The 14,929-nt window shown below is 39.8% G+C and overlaps 2 protein-coding genes and 1 non-coding gene across 3 annotated transcripts; all 3 read right to left on the bottom strand.

The window, feature by feature from the left end:
• Positions 1-506: 506 nt before the first annotated feature.
• Positions 507-6,873, bottom strand: LOC115421369 (protein phosphatase 1, regulatory subunit 15B-like). The gene is made up of 3 exons (XM_030137245.1): positions 6,447-6,873; positions 2,967-4,177; positions 507-1,139 (listed from the first exon to the last, which is right to left on the bottom strand). The coding sequence occupies exons 1-3, from the start codon at positions 6,601-6,603 to the stop codon at positions 903-905; spliced, it is 1,605 nt and encodes a 534-aa protein (XP_029993105.1). The 5' UTR covers positions 6,604-6,873; the 3' UTR covers positions 507-902.
• A 1,733-nt stretch (positions 6,874-8,606) lies between these two features.
• On the bottom strand, positions 8,607-13,475 carry rps13 (ribosomal protein S13). Its single transcript, XM_030137491.1, is given in 9 exon segments — positions 8,607-8,683; positions 9,912-9,928; positions 9,930-10,013; positions 10,772-10,870; positions 10,872-10,917; positions 10,919-10,979; positions 12,171-12,249; positions 12,588-12,636; positions 13,395-13,475. Coding segments are annotated over 9 exon segments (492 nt in total). The 5' UTR covers positions 13,418-13,475; the 3' UTR covers positions 8,607-8,649.
• LOC115421725 (small nucleolar RNA SNORA19) lies at positions 9,621-9,750 on the bottom strand. The gene has a single exon (XR_003935740.1). It is a non-coding gene; the product is annotated as a small nucleolar RNA SNORA19 (small nucleolar RNA).
• Positions 13,476-14,929: the final 1,454 nt, after the last annotated feature.

Here is a 14,929-nt window from a genome sequence, read left to right as displayed (position 1 = left end):
GTGAAGTAGAAACAGTGGAGTTGTGTCAGGCCTGGTGGAGTAACAGGAAAACCAGCTCCTTCTCAGAAAACTCTAATTCCAGCAAAACCCTCAACTTTGACTGAGGAAACGACACCATGGGCGTGTCCCGTTCAGGTCAAAGGTCAGCTGAGTCACAGACGGAAGATGGCGGTTAAAGGTCATCTACAGACTGTGAGTGGTTTTATCAGGAAGAACAGTTTCTAATATGAACCCGTTGGCCTGTTTCAGAAAGAGACAAAACTAGAGGTGATGGATTTATGGAGCAAAGAACAAGAGTCACAAAGAAAACTGATCTGGTTTGGGTGGTTTTCAAAGTGCCTGGATGTTCATTTGCATGTTTTTTTACATGTTAAACATATGCAAACATGTTTCAGAGTCTCAACGCTGCAGCAGGAGGACGTTTTGACTTAAACTGAAGTAAAACAAACCTCAGACTCTACATGTGATTCTTTAGTTTTGACTCATAAACATGAACAAACACAGACTCAATGTACCAAATTTTATTGATTTAACAAAGCACCTAAATCTGCTACAGACGATCTGAAAGAGGTTTCCAGCTGAAGGCGCTGAAGGCTTTTTCTGTGCAATAAAACATTAAACATCAACAACTAAAACCTTCCAACTGAACATTGAGGATTGCACTGGGTCAAACATGCTTAAATAAACTGTAAAAACACACTTTTTTTGTCCACACGTGTACAAGGTTGAGTTACATTACCAGGTCAGTGTATAATAAGGCAAACAAACACATTCCACACGGTACAAAGTGTTGGTCAGTGCACATGGTACAAACCCTTTGAGGTACGCGTTGTTCAACATGAATGTGGGAAAGAGTCCCAGTCACTGTTGCATTGCAACCAATCGCAGCTTCCGATGTGAAATCAAACATTCAGCGTCGGGACGTGGTTTTTATTCAAGGCACCGTCCACGTACGTCCACATCCGCTCTCTGTGGTCCGGGCTGAAGCAGTGTCCGATGGCCCGCTCCGTGTCCTGGATCCGCCTCCGGAAGCGCTCCCGGTCCCGAGCCAGCTCCTCCCAGTGACCTTTACGAGACGCCCGACAAGCGAACGGCCAAGTCCTCATGACGTGGACTTGGACCTCGGGAGAGAAAGTCACCTGGAGGAAAAAGAGAGCAAGCAACATGAGGATCAACGTGTTCAAAGGACACAGTGTTCTGTCACAAGCTGCCGTAGGAGACCCCCACCCAGGGTGAAGTTCCTCCACCAATTTTCAGTTGAAAGTCTAATTCTTGACTGCGATTTAGTAAATATGAACATGCTCTAATTTCTTTACCTCCTCTGAAACAACAAACTAAATTTATTTGACTCGGTTGGTTCAGTTCATCGTCTGGGTTTTGAACTGATGACATTTTACAAAGATAATAATCATTAATGAATCAAAAACATACTCAGCAGGTTGACTGACACACTATCATTAGTTCCAGCTCTAAGTGAACTGGATCGGCTGAGACGGGGATCGGGTTCTGGAACTGAAGCTGAACACAGATGTGAACATGGAACAGGTGTGTTTGTCGTCGGAGTCAGTAAACAGGTTCAGAGAGGATGTGAAACTGTGTTCATGTGTGTCATCATTCTGGATCTGATGTAAAACACACAAACCACTTTAACTCTCTGCTGATTCATTGGAGTCACATGACCCTCTTAGTCATGACGACCAGCAGCGTTGCTAAGCGACAACAAACACTACACATTGTGTGTGTGTGTGCTGAGGCAGGGAATGCCTCATCTGATCCAGATAATGTTGTGTTATTTGAAACCAGGTTTAAACCTTGGCTTCACACTGTTCAAACACGGGTCACATGACGACGCTCATTAACTAAACCCTTGTCAGACTGAACCATCAGGTCTTTACCCAGTGAAGACCACCAGGACCAGCAACGTTTGTCATGGTAAACCAAACAGTTTGTCTGTCATGACACCAGTCTACTGGTATCGCTCTCTCCAGACTTGCCCCTAAATGCCCCTTTTCCACCACAGGAACTTTAACTCTACCCAGGATTTTGAAAAATCTGAGTGTGTTCCATCCAAAATTACCCAAGTAAAAAAACATAACTCTCCCTTGACCCCAAATTTTCCCTGAAATTTTTTTTCAGATTCCCCAGAATTCTTGAGGGGTGGGGCTGTGTTCTGAAGAATGCTGACTGGTGGTATACACTGGCGGCGTTCTGCGCTAACAGTAAGTTTGTTCCATGTCCAGCTTCATTTCATTTGTGTTTTGATTATTTGGAAAATGGAGCGAAAGAAGTGAAGCTACGAGAGGTGGATGGAGGACGATGTCCTTTTGATGAATCTGCTCTTGGAAGCTTTTGAATGTATTTGATTTGCTCCTGTCTGTCCATCCCAATGCACTCTGGGTAATAAGCCTGAACCTAGTTGAACGTATTTGCCAAATATTTCCTAAATTCAGCTGGACTTAAAGTTGTGAACACAAAATGACTGTGACTGATTTGAATACATTTCCCAGAACTTTCAGGTGCGGTGGAAGTGCAAACCCCGCAGATTACCAGGTTTGACAAAGGGAAATAAAGTCCTGGTAATAAAAGTTCCAGGGAATGTTGGTGGAAAAAGGGCTAAACTTGGACCTCCTGCAGTTTCACAGTTTAGTGACAGTGGGATCAAAAGCACATTTAAAGGACGACATTAACATCAGAATCCAGTTGAAGACCTGACAGAACCATAACCACCTCCAAACCCTTTAGGGCCTGACGTTCACTTTACTGGACTCTGGTGTTCAGGATTTCTGCAGGTTTCACCCGGTTCACTTTAGAGCTTTAAAGATCTTTTAAGATGTCAACTTTATAATCCAGTTTGAATCTGAGGCAGATTAAAGATATTTTAAAGCCTCTAATTACTGGATAAGACGCAGTTAAACCTCCCACAGAAACCCTGGATGTGAAGTCAAAGTCCAGGTGGTTCAGCTTACCTTTTTCTGGTCTCTACTCGTCTTCTTAGGCTCAGGTGTTGCTTGTTGAGATGCGAATCCAGGTCTTCTCCAGCAGACCTGGGTCGTGTCTGAGTGGCAGTGATGCTGGACCGGCCTCTCCGTCAGAGCAGGTTTTGTGGTTTTCTTGCTGGTTTTGCTCGTCTTCGGTGGACTCGATGGATCTGCTGTGGGGCTCTGCAGACAGGCCTGGAAGTTGAGTGGGTGGTAGGGGTCGTTCTTCTGACACAGAGACCTCCACAGCTGCTCCTCTTCGTCGTCCTCAGACTGAGACGGAGCTGAGCTGCCGTCCTTCTCTTCCGAGTCTGGTCTCGAAGCTGGTTCGGCACTAGAGTCCTGGTCTTTGGACTCTGTGGTCTTTGTGGTACTGACTGTGCTGGCAGTGAAGCACATGGGGTTGTAGGGGTCCTCGGGGCTGCTGAAAAACTCCCACAGCCTGTCGCTCTCCTCCCGGTCTACGTCGGGACCAGAACAGTCTGAGCCGGTCCAGCTGCTCCAGCTGCTCTCGCTGTCGGACCGACTGACCCACATTCCGAGGCCTCGCGGCTCCTCGCTGGTCGTATCGCTGCCGTCCTTAACTTCGGTTTTACTTCGGCCCATGTCGCTGTTTGTTGTGATGCAGGCGGAGAAGAAGAATGGGTTATATGGGTCGCTGGACCTGGACAGTGACTCCCAGAGTGCTTTGTTTTCTTCGCTGTCAAACTCGACAACGCTCTGGTCTTCCTCGCTGCTCCAGTGACAGCTCCTCTCCTCCTCTGACGTGTCCCGCTTCAAACCTTTCGAACTCTCCTTCTCGCTCTTGTGACGGCTGTCTGAACCCGAACTGTCGCCACTTGACACAAAGATGTTCCAGTCGCCGGGGAAACCCATCTTCCAGCTGGACTTGTGACCCAGAAATATGCCGCTGCCGTCCTCGCCCGCTGTTCTGGACACAAAGTCATCCACGATGCCGCAGCACAGGTCCTCGGCTCGCAGACTCGACAGCAGAGCCTCCGCGGTCGATTTCCCAGCAAAGGCTTCACCGACGTCTGCGCAGAAGTTGGAACTGCCGACCATGACACTGTTATCTCCGTCAAACAGCGAGGAGAACAGGAAGGACTCGGTCGGGTTGGATGCTGTGCTCATGTGCTGGATGTGTTGACCCGTCTCGTCTGTGATTCTCACGTGAACCTCAAACCTGAACATCTGGAAAACTTTAAAACAAAGAAGAGTAAAAAATCAGTAAAGAAACAACAGGATGAAAGTGAGAACTTCAGTGAGCTGACACAGGACTCCACTCACAGAATCTGTCTGCAGACTTTCTGTTTACACGTTTCATCAGAACATTCAGAAAAACATGATGATTTTTAGTGAATTTAAACCATGTTAGTTACTAGTCAAACCTATGTTATCTACAGACCAGGTCCAGATCTAAAAACAATACACCTGGACCACTCAAAACCGAGCCTAAATTAACCTCGATAGATAGATAGATAGATAGATAGATAGATAGATAGATAGATAGATAGATAGATAGATAGATATTTGTCTTTCACAGGAAAATTTGACAATCCGTACAGCCACGAGAATACAGCACATCACTCCCAAAAACCATATGACCTAACACAAACCCAAAAACTCTAATTCCACACCTTACACCTGCAACCACACATAACCAACGAACACATTACAGTCTCTTTAATGATTTGTTATGTTGTTGCATTTGGAATGAAACTTCTGCTGAATTTAACTTTTTTCCAGTTTTTGGACCTGTAGCGGTGACCAGAAGGAAGCAGTATGAAATAAGGATTAAGGATTAGACATGGATTATGGATGATGGATTAGACTAAACACTCTTTAAAACCCAGTTTACAATTTGTAGATTATTTCCTACCATTGTCAGACAAAGGATCAGGAGAGAAGCTATAGAAACAGGAAAACTGCTGAGGTTTTTCTACCACTATTTTAAAGAAAGCAAAAACCTATTGATCCAGGAATAACATTTTCAGTTCCTAAAGTTAGACTTGTATATTAACTATGAACTTGTGTATTAACTATGAAGGAGCACATCAGTTTTGTGCAATTTTTAATATTTTATCATATATAGGTTGCTTTTAGTGGGTGTTTTTTTTTCAGTGTTTTATGTCGTACTGTGCATTTTGCAATTTCATTCTGTAACAGCATCTGGGATGTTTTTATTGAATGACAGTTAATAAATCTGAATCAGTTTCTGTTTCTTTAAGTTACTTAATGAATATTGTACTGCCATATTCATGCCATAGGTTTTAATCAATCGGATGATTAAAAAAAGGTATAACACGCCCTAAACACTGCTTTAATGTATTCCTAAGTAAAACAAAAAGTGTGGATTTCACAGCTTTTTTCACATGTAGAGCAGATCAGACCAGATCCAGCTCTAAAACCACTGGCAGATGAACCTTGAGAGGCAGAAGACTGTATAAAGCAGCCTCAGATGTGTCAATACTGTATTCCATTTGTGTAAATAAACAAAAAGAGGATCCACATACAGACCATATCAGTCCAGATCCACTAAAAAGAGAATTTAAGCACAAACACTTTTCAAACATTGGTGCCAAACATGCGGCCCGTGGGCCAAAACCGGCCCGCCTAAGGGTTCAATCCGGCCCGTGGAATGAATTTGAAAATGCAACAAATTTCACTTACAATACTAACAATCATTTCAGTTCAGGAGCCAAATTCAGCCAAATTCAATTGAAAAATGGATCAGATCAGTAAACTACAGTCATAATAACCTAGAAACAATGACAACTATGGATTTTTCTCTTTGTTTTAATGTAAAAAAAGTAAAATTACATGAACATGTTTATATTTATGAACTATCCTTTCACAAAATGTGAAAAAACCCTGAACAAATATGAACAATATGAAATGTGCAATTTTAACAATAATCTGCCTGTTACTAAATGTTTTGTGTATTTGTAGATCTGTAAGTTGTAATGAACGTGTGAAAATAAGAAACTGAGGCAGAATATTGGCATAAATCATTAAAATTTAATTTTTTTTCTTAATAATTTCATTTTGTTCATGCTTGTTTTTGTTATTCACATTTTTAAAACGATAGTTTTTTTTAGATGTAAACATTTTCATAATCTAATTTTACTGTTTCACACTAAAACATAGAAGTTAGACATAAAACATTTGGAGTGACATTATTTAAGCTACATATTGTGTTATTCTTTTACTGGTCCGGTCCAGTTCGGATCATTTTGGGCTGAATGTGGAACCTGAACTGAAATGAGTCTAACAGCCCTGCTTTAGAACAATGACCCTCTGAACAGAACAGTGTAAATACTGACCAGTGAGTGAAGCTACCCAGCAGAACCACTCGTTAGAACATTAAACCCTGAACTAAACCATCGCAGTAATACCGTAGATGTTCGGAGCTCCGTCTGGAACCGAACCAGAGCATTAAAAAGTGACTTCTGTCCGTGTGTTTCTTACCGGACATGAAGGTGTAGTAGATGACCTGGACCAGCAGCCGGAGCTGTTCCCACAGGACGGTCAGCATCTGTTTGGTCCACGGCAGAAGCGCCATTCCTCCGCCTCCGAACCTCTCCATGGCAGAACCCTTCTCCGAACCCACAGCCGCAGTCGCCATGTTTGTTTTTTTTCACTGGCGGAAAAAAAATAAATCCTCACGTATTCTGATATTCCTCGTCAAAATCCGGCAGATGTCTGGTATTTGTCGGTGACAGATCAGCGCCGCTGTGTTGTCGCTTCATTTTCCGGTAGATGTGAGCCATGTTCGGACCTCCTTCCTCAAATCCTCTCATGTATGTTCTCTGTTTGGATCTCCATGTTCTCTGTGTTGTGTCTTCTTCGTGGTCCAAGGCGTTGAATGTCTCGCTATTGCAACATTACTCCTTAAAATAAACAAGGTGACGTCATAGCGAGCTGTGATTGGACCAACTGGCAGACCACGCCCTTACGCAACATAACGTCTGACGCATGGAAAGTGCCCGTAATTTCCACCTACCTCCAGGAAACCCCGCTTAGAACGAAAACAGATTAAAGAGATGTTTTTCTGTTTAGATATGTGTATTAAATTTCTAATACAGAATACATACAGGTATTCAAACACATAAAAAAACAGAAAAAGAAAAGAAAAAATCAAACAAATCCCGTTTAAGGGTTAAGATTGAAGAGATTTTAACGGACTACAAATGAAACCATTGAATCACTGCAAATCTGCACGTAGTGAGCAACCACACTGTAAACACTGCGAATTTTAAGATAAAAAGCGAAATTAAAGGGAAACAAAGTTTAATTACCCGACAGACAGTTATGTCACTGATGTAAGAATTGATAAAAAAAAAACAAAAACACAATTTTAAAATCATCCATGTATCAGTAACCTCTCCTTCTCATGAATAATAACACTAAAAGAAAATCATTAAGAGGGAAAATGCGTACGTTTAAGTGTACCAACTTTAGTGTAGAATGTAGGGATCCGGTTGTTTGGAATGAGATGGAAAACTATATATATAAAATACTCTTTCTTTTAATATATTTAAAAAGTGTCTTATACAAAAATAGAAACAAACGGAGCTACTTCCAAAATTCCCCTGACCCAAAACCCCGCATAGCTGATATACAAATTCTGTAAACTCTTTATGTGGATGAAGCCCCAGGTCTGACTCTTAAATTATCTTAGAATATTGGTATATGCTGACTACAATTGGACTCAGGAAAGGAAATGAAACATCATTAGATAGATAGGTAGATATTTTAAAATTTGTAGTGATTTAGAACACTTTAATTTATTAAAGTCTATAATGTAAATTGTGTCTCTTATCACATGTTTAAGGACCCCCATTTATAAGGGAGGACTGCTTCTGGGGTGTCCTATTCTAAAATGTATCTTGTAAATGAATTGTCGATTTTGACTGAATAATTTTATATAAAATTGATTAATTATAAATCTACTCAGTGAGAAAACTGCAACAAATATTTTAAAATGTGCAGGCCACACTTTCAATAGTGTAAATCTGAGCCATATTTACACCTTTAATGAAAAATGGTGAAATGACAGGGCTCTACAGTGAACTAACTAGACAAAAAACACAATTATTTAGACATGAATGTAAAATCTGAATTCTTTAATAGTCCCGGGGGGTGGACAATGTTATTTAACTTTTGTCCATCGGTGCCAACAAGGTATTAGTTTTCTATCTAAATGTTTTTCTTAAATATAAGTGTGTCCTCATGTGCTCACCTCCAATTAAGCCTGATCTGATACTGACGTTGGTTGTAATGGTTAAAACTTGACTTTCACATCCTTTCAGATTTGGATGTTTGTTGGATGACAATGGACAGCACTCACCCAAAATCCTCATATTCAGTGGTTCGGAACCATCCTTTTCTGTTAATGAGTAATTAATCAAAGTGGTCATCATATAATAAAGGTTAAATTAACCCCTATCATCTCAAAGTGCTGATATTAGTTTCTGAACAGTGATCCGTTTCAATCTTTCTCTTCCATTTACAATTTCTCTAAAAGATCTCTTCTGTGGTTCTTTGTATTCCTGTTGTGTAATCACTGCATTCTGTATGTGTGTAAACCCCACAAATTTCACACCATAAATTAAAAAAAACAAGAGATCAGTTTCAATTTAACCTGTTTTATTAATCCAAAAAGACGACTTTATGCCACCAGAGCAGAAGCTGTAGAGGACTCACTGTGAACAGAAACAAAAACGACATTAGGACTCAGACTGACAACACAAATACAGTTTTGTAGCCAGAGGAGACGTCAAAGTAGGAGTTCCTCTGACTAATTTAACCCAAAAAGATCCAAATATCTACCATCGGCCAAAAGCATCTACTGATCTAAACTGTTTAATACCTGTTGATCCATTAATCCTATCAATCCATGTCAATAATTGGTGTAAAATACAGTTATTCATCATTTCATGGTCATCAGATTTGACCCATCTGAACGTTCAGAGGCTCCATAGTTATCGTGGAAATACAGTCATCTTCTACAACATTGATTCATCAGTAAAACCCATGCGTTGGATCAGTGACAGTGGATGGACACACTGGGTTTATGTTCAGTTAATGACAGATTGGACTGAAAAAAAAAATCACTTATTCTTCAGCTTTCTCCATTTTTCATATAATAACCATCAAATGTAATCTCAGCATGATGAAGTACATGATCTGTAAATTAAATATAGGGAAAATAGATCATTTTCAGTGGGGAAAAAGTGCAAAATACAGGGGATAATACTATAATAAATGATGATAAATCAATTAAGAAAGGTTAAATATAGGAAAAAAAAAAAAACTAATTTAGAACTGCCATAGAAGTAGTGCTGGGTCTTTATGGGTTAAGGCTCATTTTGGGCACCATACAAGTCAAAATAGAACCAGCTTTTGTTCTGTCAATCTGCTCTAAACATTTGTACAAAGACATGGTGCTAACAGTCAAAGGTTACGTGAAGGCTGTTTTTAACTGAAGCACTTTTATCTTGTGGTACGACTCCCAACCCCCCCTTCGGAGAAGACCTTAAACCCTCCACAATCTAAGTGCAAATGATAGAATCCAGACGGGACCTAAACCTATGAAATCCTGGGACAAGTGGGACCAGTGTTTAGCATCAGAAAAAGGCTGAGTGTGTGAAGGGGACTGGCAGAGGAGGCATTCAGGGCCACTCTGCTAATTTACCTCCAGTTTTACTATAGCACAGTAGAAATATCACTGTTCCTACAGCGGAGAAGAACAGGACAATGAACTGTGCACATGAAGTTAATGATCCATCATCAGAATGAGTAGAATGCCAAGCATGCCTTCATTGTTACTCTTCATACTGTGTCCTGCTCCTTTTCCCAGTATTCTAATGACCACCTTACATCTGTCCTCCTTATGCTCCCCTCCCCAAAAACAGTACAATGACTACGTACTACTTCCAGTTGGGGGGCCCGTACTCTCTTGGTCTTGTAGTAACGGGCCAGCCTGTGGATCCTGCTCTCAATGAGAATCAGGCGGAACTTGGCGTCCTTATCCTGGAAACACAAGAAACATGTTTACAACACGGTTTTTAAAAGCATCCACTACAGTCCTCTCTCAGTGCTGTAAAAATTCCTCTGAAACGTTTAATTTGGCATTTGCTCTGTGTGACTTGCAACTTTGACACAGAAATAGCCTAAAAAGAGACTGATAGTAGCAGAAATAGTGTACAGTGTTCCGATCACTTGGAGGCTGTTGAAATAAATCTGTTTTTAATCGTAAGCTACCGTTGTTGAAAAACCGCACATGTGGATTCAACCTTCAATCTGCAGGCTGTAGGTGTGTCCTTTTCACACTATTAGTTTCTTCTCACGGGCAGAGATGAGCCAGAAAGATGAGTGTTCATAAGTGGAAGAGCTCTGGAGAGGTTACTTTGGACTTAAGACAGTTTCATCTCATCTAATACAATCAAACTTTTCACTAGATGCAGCCATGAATGTGTATTGTCTCAGAGGATCTGATTAGTGGGATGTATTACACAAATGTCACCTGAACCTGTTTCAGTTCTAAAAATACTCATGATTAATGAGAGAATCTTTGTGTCAGTGCGGCAACCAAAGACAGCTCACAGTCAACTTCAAATGGTACTATGCTAATCTGCAAGTTATTAAATGGCTCCAGTGTAAAATAGAAATGTAGCGATGACAACTGTAAAACAATTGTCTGTTCTAAATAAAAAATGGTATGTGGTGTGTAACATTTGCAGTTAGGGTAGGCTTTGGATAGCAGCATTAACAGGGTTTTAGTGCTACACAGCCCTTGTTGGAGGTGGCGTTTGCAGGGTGGTCATACTTTCGGTTTCTCCCTCCAGGTGCTTCCTGACAGCCACAGCCTTCTTGATCAGGTGGTACAGGTTCCTCGGGCAGGTCTGGGGCCAGACCTTTGGACTTCAGATCCTCAGGATCTTTTGCCAGTGACGAAACGCACCTGAGCCACACCATGGGAGTCCCTCAGAATCACACCTGGACAAGAGGAGAAACAGTATTAAAACAGAACACTTCAGGAAAGGCACCCGACATCTCCCTTGGGTCTCATCTTTCTACAAACAAAAGCTTTAAGACTTGAGTTTTTTCTCTTTTGTGTTTTTTTTTAAGTGTTGTTGCATCAACTCATGACCGAATGTAATTATGGAATTAAAAAAATACTGAAAAATAACTAAAATTGAGGTGCAGGTTAAAAAGATGGCAGTAACCGCAAAGCGAAAAACTTACAAATTGAAGCTTTTATTACTTAATTAATAGTTTAAATACCTTTAGATTACAGCAGCCATTAAACTCAAAATATTACCACTGTAGGAAAATAATTTGGACTACAGAATCACTTTTAACAGTAAAGATGATTTGCTGCCTTTATCAACTCAAAACTAAAAAGGTGAGACCATTACCCAGTTTACAAACACTTCAAACCAAGTTTCACATTAATGTTTCACCATACTCCACGTTCTGGAGACCAATACACTTAATCATTGAAATAATCAAGGATTAAACTATGGGAAATCATTAAATGAATGGATGTCGTTAGGGAATGCACACCATTCACCATGTGACTGATTCAAAGTGTAGCAGCTCCTTCACAGATGTTACTTCCACATCAATCAAACCACATGATGAACTAACAAACCTCTGAAGAGAAACATTTATCTGAGTTCTGGTCAGATCATGACCTGCCTACTGAAGACGTACCCACTTAAAAATGGTCACATGACCTATCGGGGTGTAGACCAGGTGAGATGAGAACCAGCAAAAGAGGAAACACAAGATCAGCCCGTTTGATCTGGATTTCAGCGCACTGTCTTTATAACCGAGTAGGTTGCCTCACAGTATCTCTTTATAACAGATGTCCCACAAAATGTACAACTTGACCGTCACAGAATCAACCTCCCATAAAGGTGTGAAAACACATTGCTCTTCACACTATGATCACAGCCCAGTACATCTTCTAGTAGAGATGTGATGCTTTTCATTTATACATCATTGTCCACATCTGTGTAAAGACTAAAACAACTTCAAATTCCTTCATCACAATCTAAATATCTACCAAATGTATAAACACTCTTGAATAAAGAGGAATTAAGACACAACTGCACATTAGTGAATGGTCTTTGTTCACTGATAATGTATCTGTGCATCATATTGACACACTTCAACACTCACCAATCTGATGAGGGGGTCAGGCCTTTTTTGGCCAGTTTGAAGATCTGCTCTTGACATCATCGGATGTGAGTTTCAGCCACTGAAACACATTTAAAGTGTGTTAGGCAGGATTCTTCACATTTAACATGACACACATGTAACGTGGTACAAGGTTTACGACATCTCAGCAGTACTGCATAACATATATAGACAAGATACTTTAACAGTGAGTCTAACCAGAGGATTTACACACTGAGCCAGCTTTTTCACTGCTGACTACAACACAAATGCATCAGAGTGTGACAGAAACTAAGAATCTGACTGCAGTGATTGAACCTTTTCTAGCTCCACAAATAAAAGTATTAGTATGCTTGTATACTACATAGACACTTATAACTATGGGTCAGTCTGTATGAACACTGGATATTAAATACTCACAGTGGGAACACGCGCCTGTAGGGCAAGAGCTGACTGGGACAAGCCCTTTCTACGGAAGGACAAACACGAGTCTGATTAGAACAAAAATGACAATCTGACAAAACAGTAAATTAAAGACGTGAGACTATTTAGAAAAGAGTTAAAGCCTAATTATTATTGGTGACGCAAATTACCCTACCCACATCATACACTGACATATATAAAGGAGTAGGTAAGGGTGTACACAGAAAAAAGTGCAAAGACTCTGCAACTAATAAACAACCAGACTGTGGCAGAGAACGACCATAACAACAAACACCGAAACAGGAAAAAAACTGTAGGTAGGTAAAAAAGATGATACACGATGGAAGAAAAATAGGAACACCTAAATGTTTATTTGAAAAACAGAAGGAAACCCATCAGACATCATCCAACTGGGCCGACGATAAGCTTCACATGAGATGTACTCCGGTGTTCAATCTCCAAACTGTATAGATGTGATGTGCTTCTGTTGCACCGATTTAATCCGTTTATTAATATGAAACAACACTGCTTTCTGTTGTATTATAACATTTATGGGTGTTTCAATCCCCTTTTTAGTTTTTCATAGTCCAGTCTCCAAATGGAGCTGAGCCGCTGCAAAGCTAACGCTAAGCTAACACCGTCTGACGAACCGTTTTAAAAAGCATTTTTTATCGTTTTCAAGATGAACATAAAAGCTAAATTCACCCCACAGCCGTACATAACGCACTTAGAAGTCATATGCCGCTCTTAAATTCAGGTTAATTGGGTAAAATGTGCACTTTTTGAGGTAAAATCGGAGCTTACCCGGGAGCGTGCATGCGACCCATGATGGCGGTAGAGGAAGAGAGGCCGCACACGCGACAGGCAAACGGTGTTCTGCGCCTGCGCCGGAAATGACGCAATGACGCAACGAAACGTTTTCTGTGTTTTTTATTGGCACAAAGCAATTTACAGAACAAGAATAGGAGAAGGATACAGATGTGTAAAAAAAAAAAAAATATTAGGAGCCATGGTGGAATGATGAAACAGAACTATTGAAAATATCCGAAACAAAATAAACAAAAAAACTGTGACATTTTGAAGTGTACGGTAATGAAAATAGAGAAACAGAATAAAAATAACAGCAAATCTGATTTAAAAATACGAGCACTAAGGGCCAAGGCAAGAGCTGTTTAAAACAAAGACTTAGATATCTAAGAAGAGTTTTCTGGCTTTTTTGTGCATATTTTCAATATATTGTAGAGATTTGTAGTATTTAACAAAATAAATTAAGGGAGGGATTGGTGTTCTTCCACTTACAACAATGAATATGATATTTACACACAATAATAACAAGGTTTATAACATCTCTGACATTTGCGTCCAATTAATCCATATAACAGATAATTTCATTGAAAGTAAATGATGGAATGTTGTCAGTTTTTAAGGACAACCAACAGTGGATACCAGCCCAAAATGTATCGCTGAGTGAACAATTAAAAACAAATGTTGAATGGTTTCAGCTTCAGAGGAACAAAAACACAGAGATCCACATCAAAATTAAATCTTCTGTGCAAAAAACATCATTAGTAGGGTATATCAACCATGCAATTTTAAATGAGTTTCCTTGACTGTGGGAGAAACAGGACATTAAAGATAAGAAGAAAAACCTTTTTCCTCAGGGTGGTCTCGATGTTCTTTCATAAAGCAGCTGTGTTAAAGCCCCCGAAGTTTTTTTGTTTAAAAGTTAGTTTTATTGTTGCACCTTCTATCTAACAAATAAACTTCATCAACTTTCAAACGAGGTAAGAAGGGAACATATAATGAGCAGGACATACCACCTTGGATTATGTGAAGCAATGATGTTGGAATTGCTTTACAGATTTGATCATATTCTTTTCCTGTGCTATTTATACTGTATTTCCTAGTGAATTGTTCATATAACAGATGTCTTTCTGTGCTCAATAAATAAAAAAACGAATGGTAAACCATTGTGAAACCATTTATCTTTAAAAATGGACTTTCTATTTAAAGTAATGAATCTGTTGTTCCATAAAAAGTGTTGTGTGGGGAGAAGTTGTAGGTAACCCAACATTCTGTCTGAACGTTTTCTTACATTTCTAATACACGTAATTATTTAGTTGTTTTTTGGTCATTTTGTAGATTGTGTTCAATTTGTTGCTTATTTTGAACCTTTCTCTTGTACATATCTCCTCATTTTTTTGTTAATTATTTTGTTCTTTCAATTAAATTAATTCACTTTTGTACATTTCTGTGATTATTCTGTGATTATAATTTTTCTGTGAAAGACAAATATCTATCTATCTATCTATCTATCTATCTATCTATCTATCTATCTA

Source organism: Sphaeramia orbicularis, chromosome 6, assembly GCF_902148855.1.
Source record: "Sphaeramia orbicularis chromosome 6, fSphaOr1.1, whole genome shotgun sequence".
NCBI lineage: Eukaryota > Metazoa > Chordata > Actinopteri > Kurtiformes > Apogonidae > Sphaeramia > Sphaeramia orbicularis.
Note: the sequence above shows the minus strand (reverse complement) of the source record. Positions and strands in the feature narration are given on the sequence as shown.

Bases quoted from the DNA above. Each gene is read 5' to 3' on its own strand.
- LOC115421369 (XM_030137245.1), bottom strand. From the start codon at position 6,603: ATGGCGACTGCGGCTGTGGGTTCGGAGAAGGGTTCTGCCATGGAGAGG. The intron at 4,178-6,446 runs GTAAGAAACACA...TTTGTTTTAAAG, and splicing joins CTACTACACCTTCATGTCCG to TTTTCCAGATGTTCAGGTTT. The intron at 1,140-2,966 runs GTAAGCTGAACC...TTTTTCCTCCAG, and splicing joins CGAGTAGAGACCAGAAAAAG to GTGACTTTCTCTCCCGAGGT.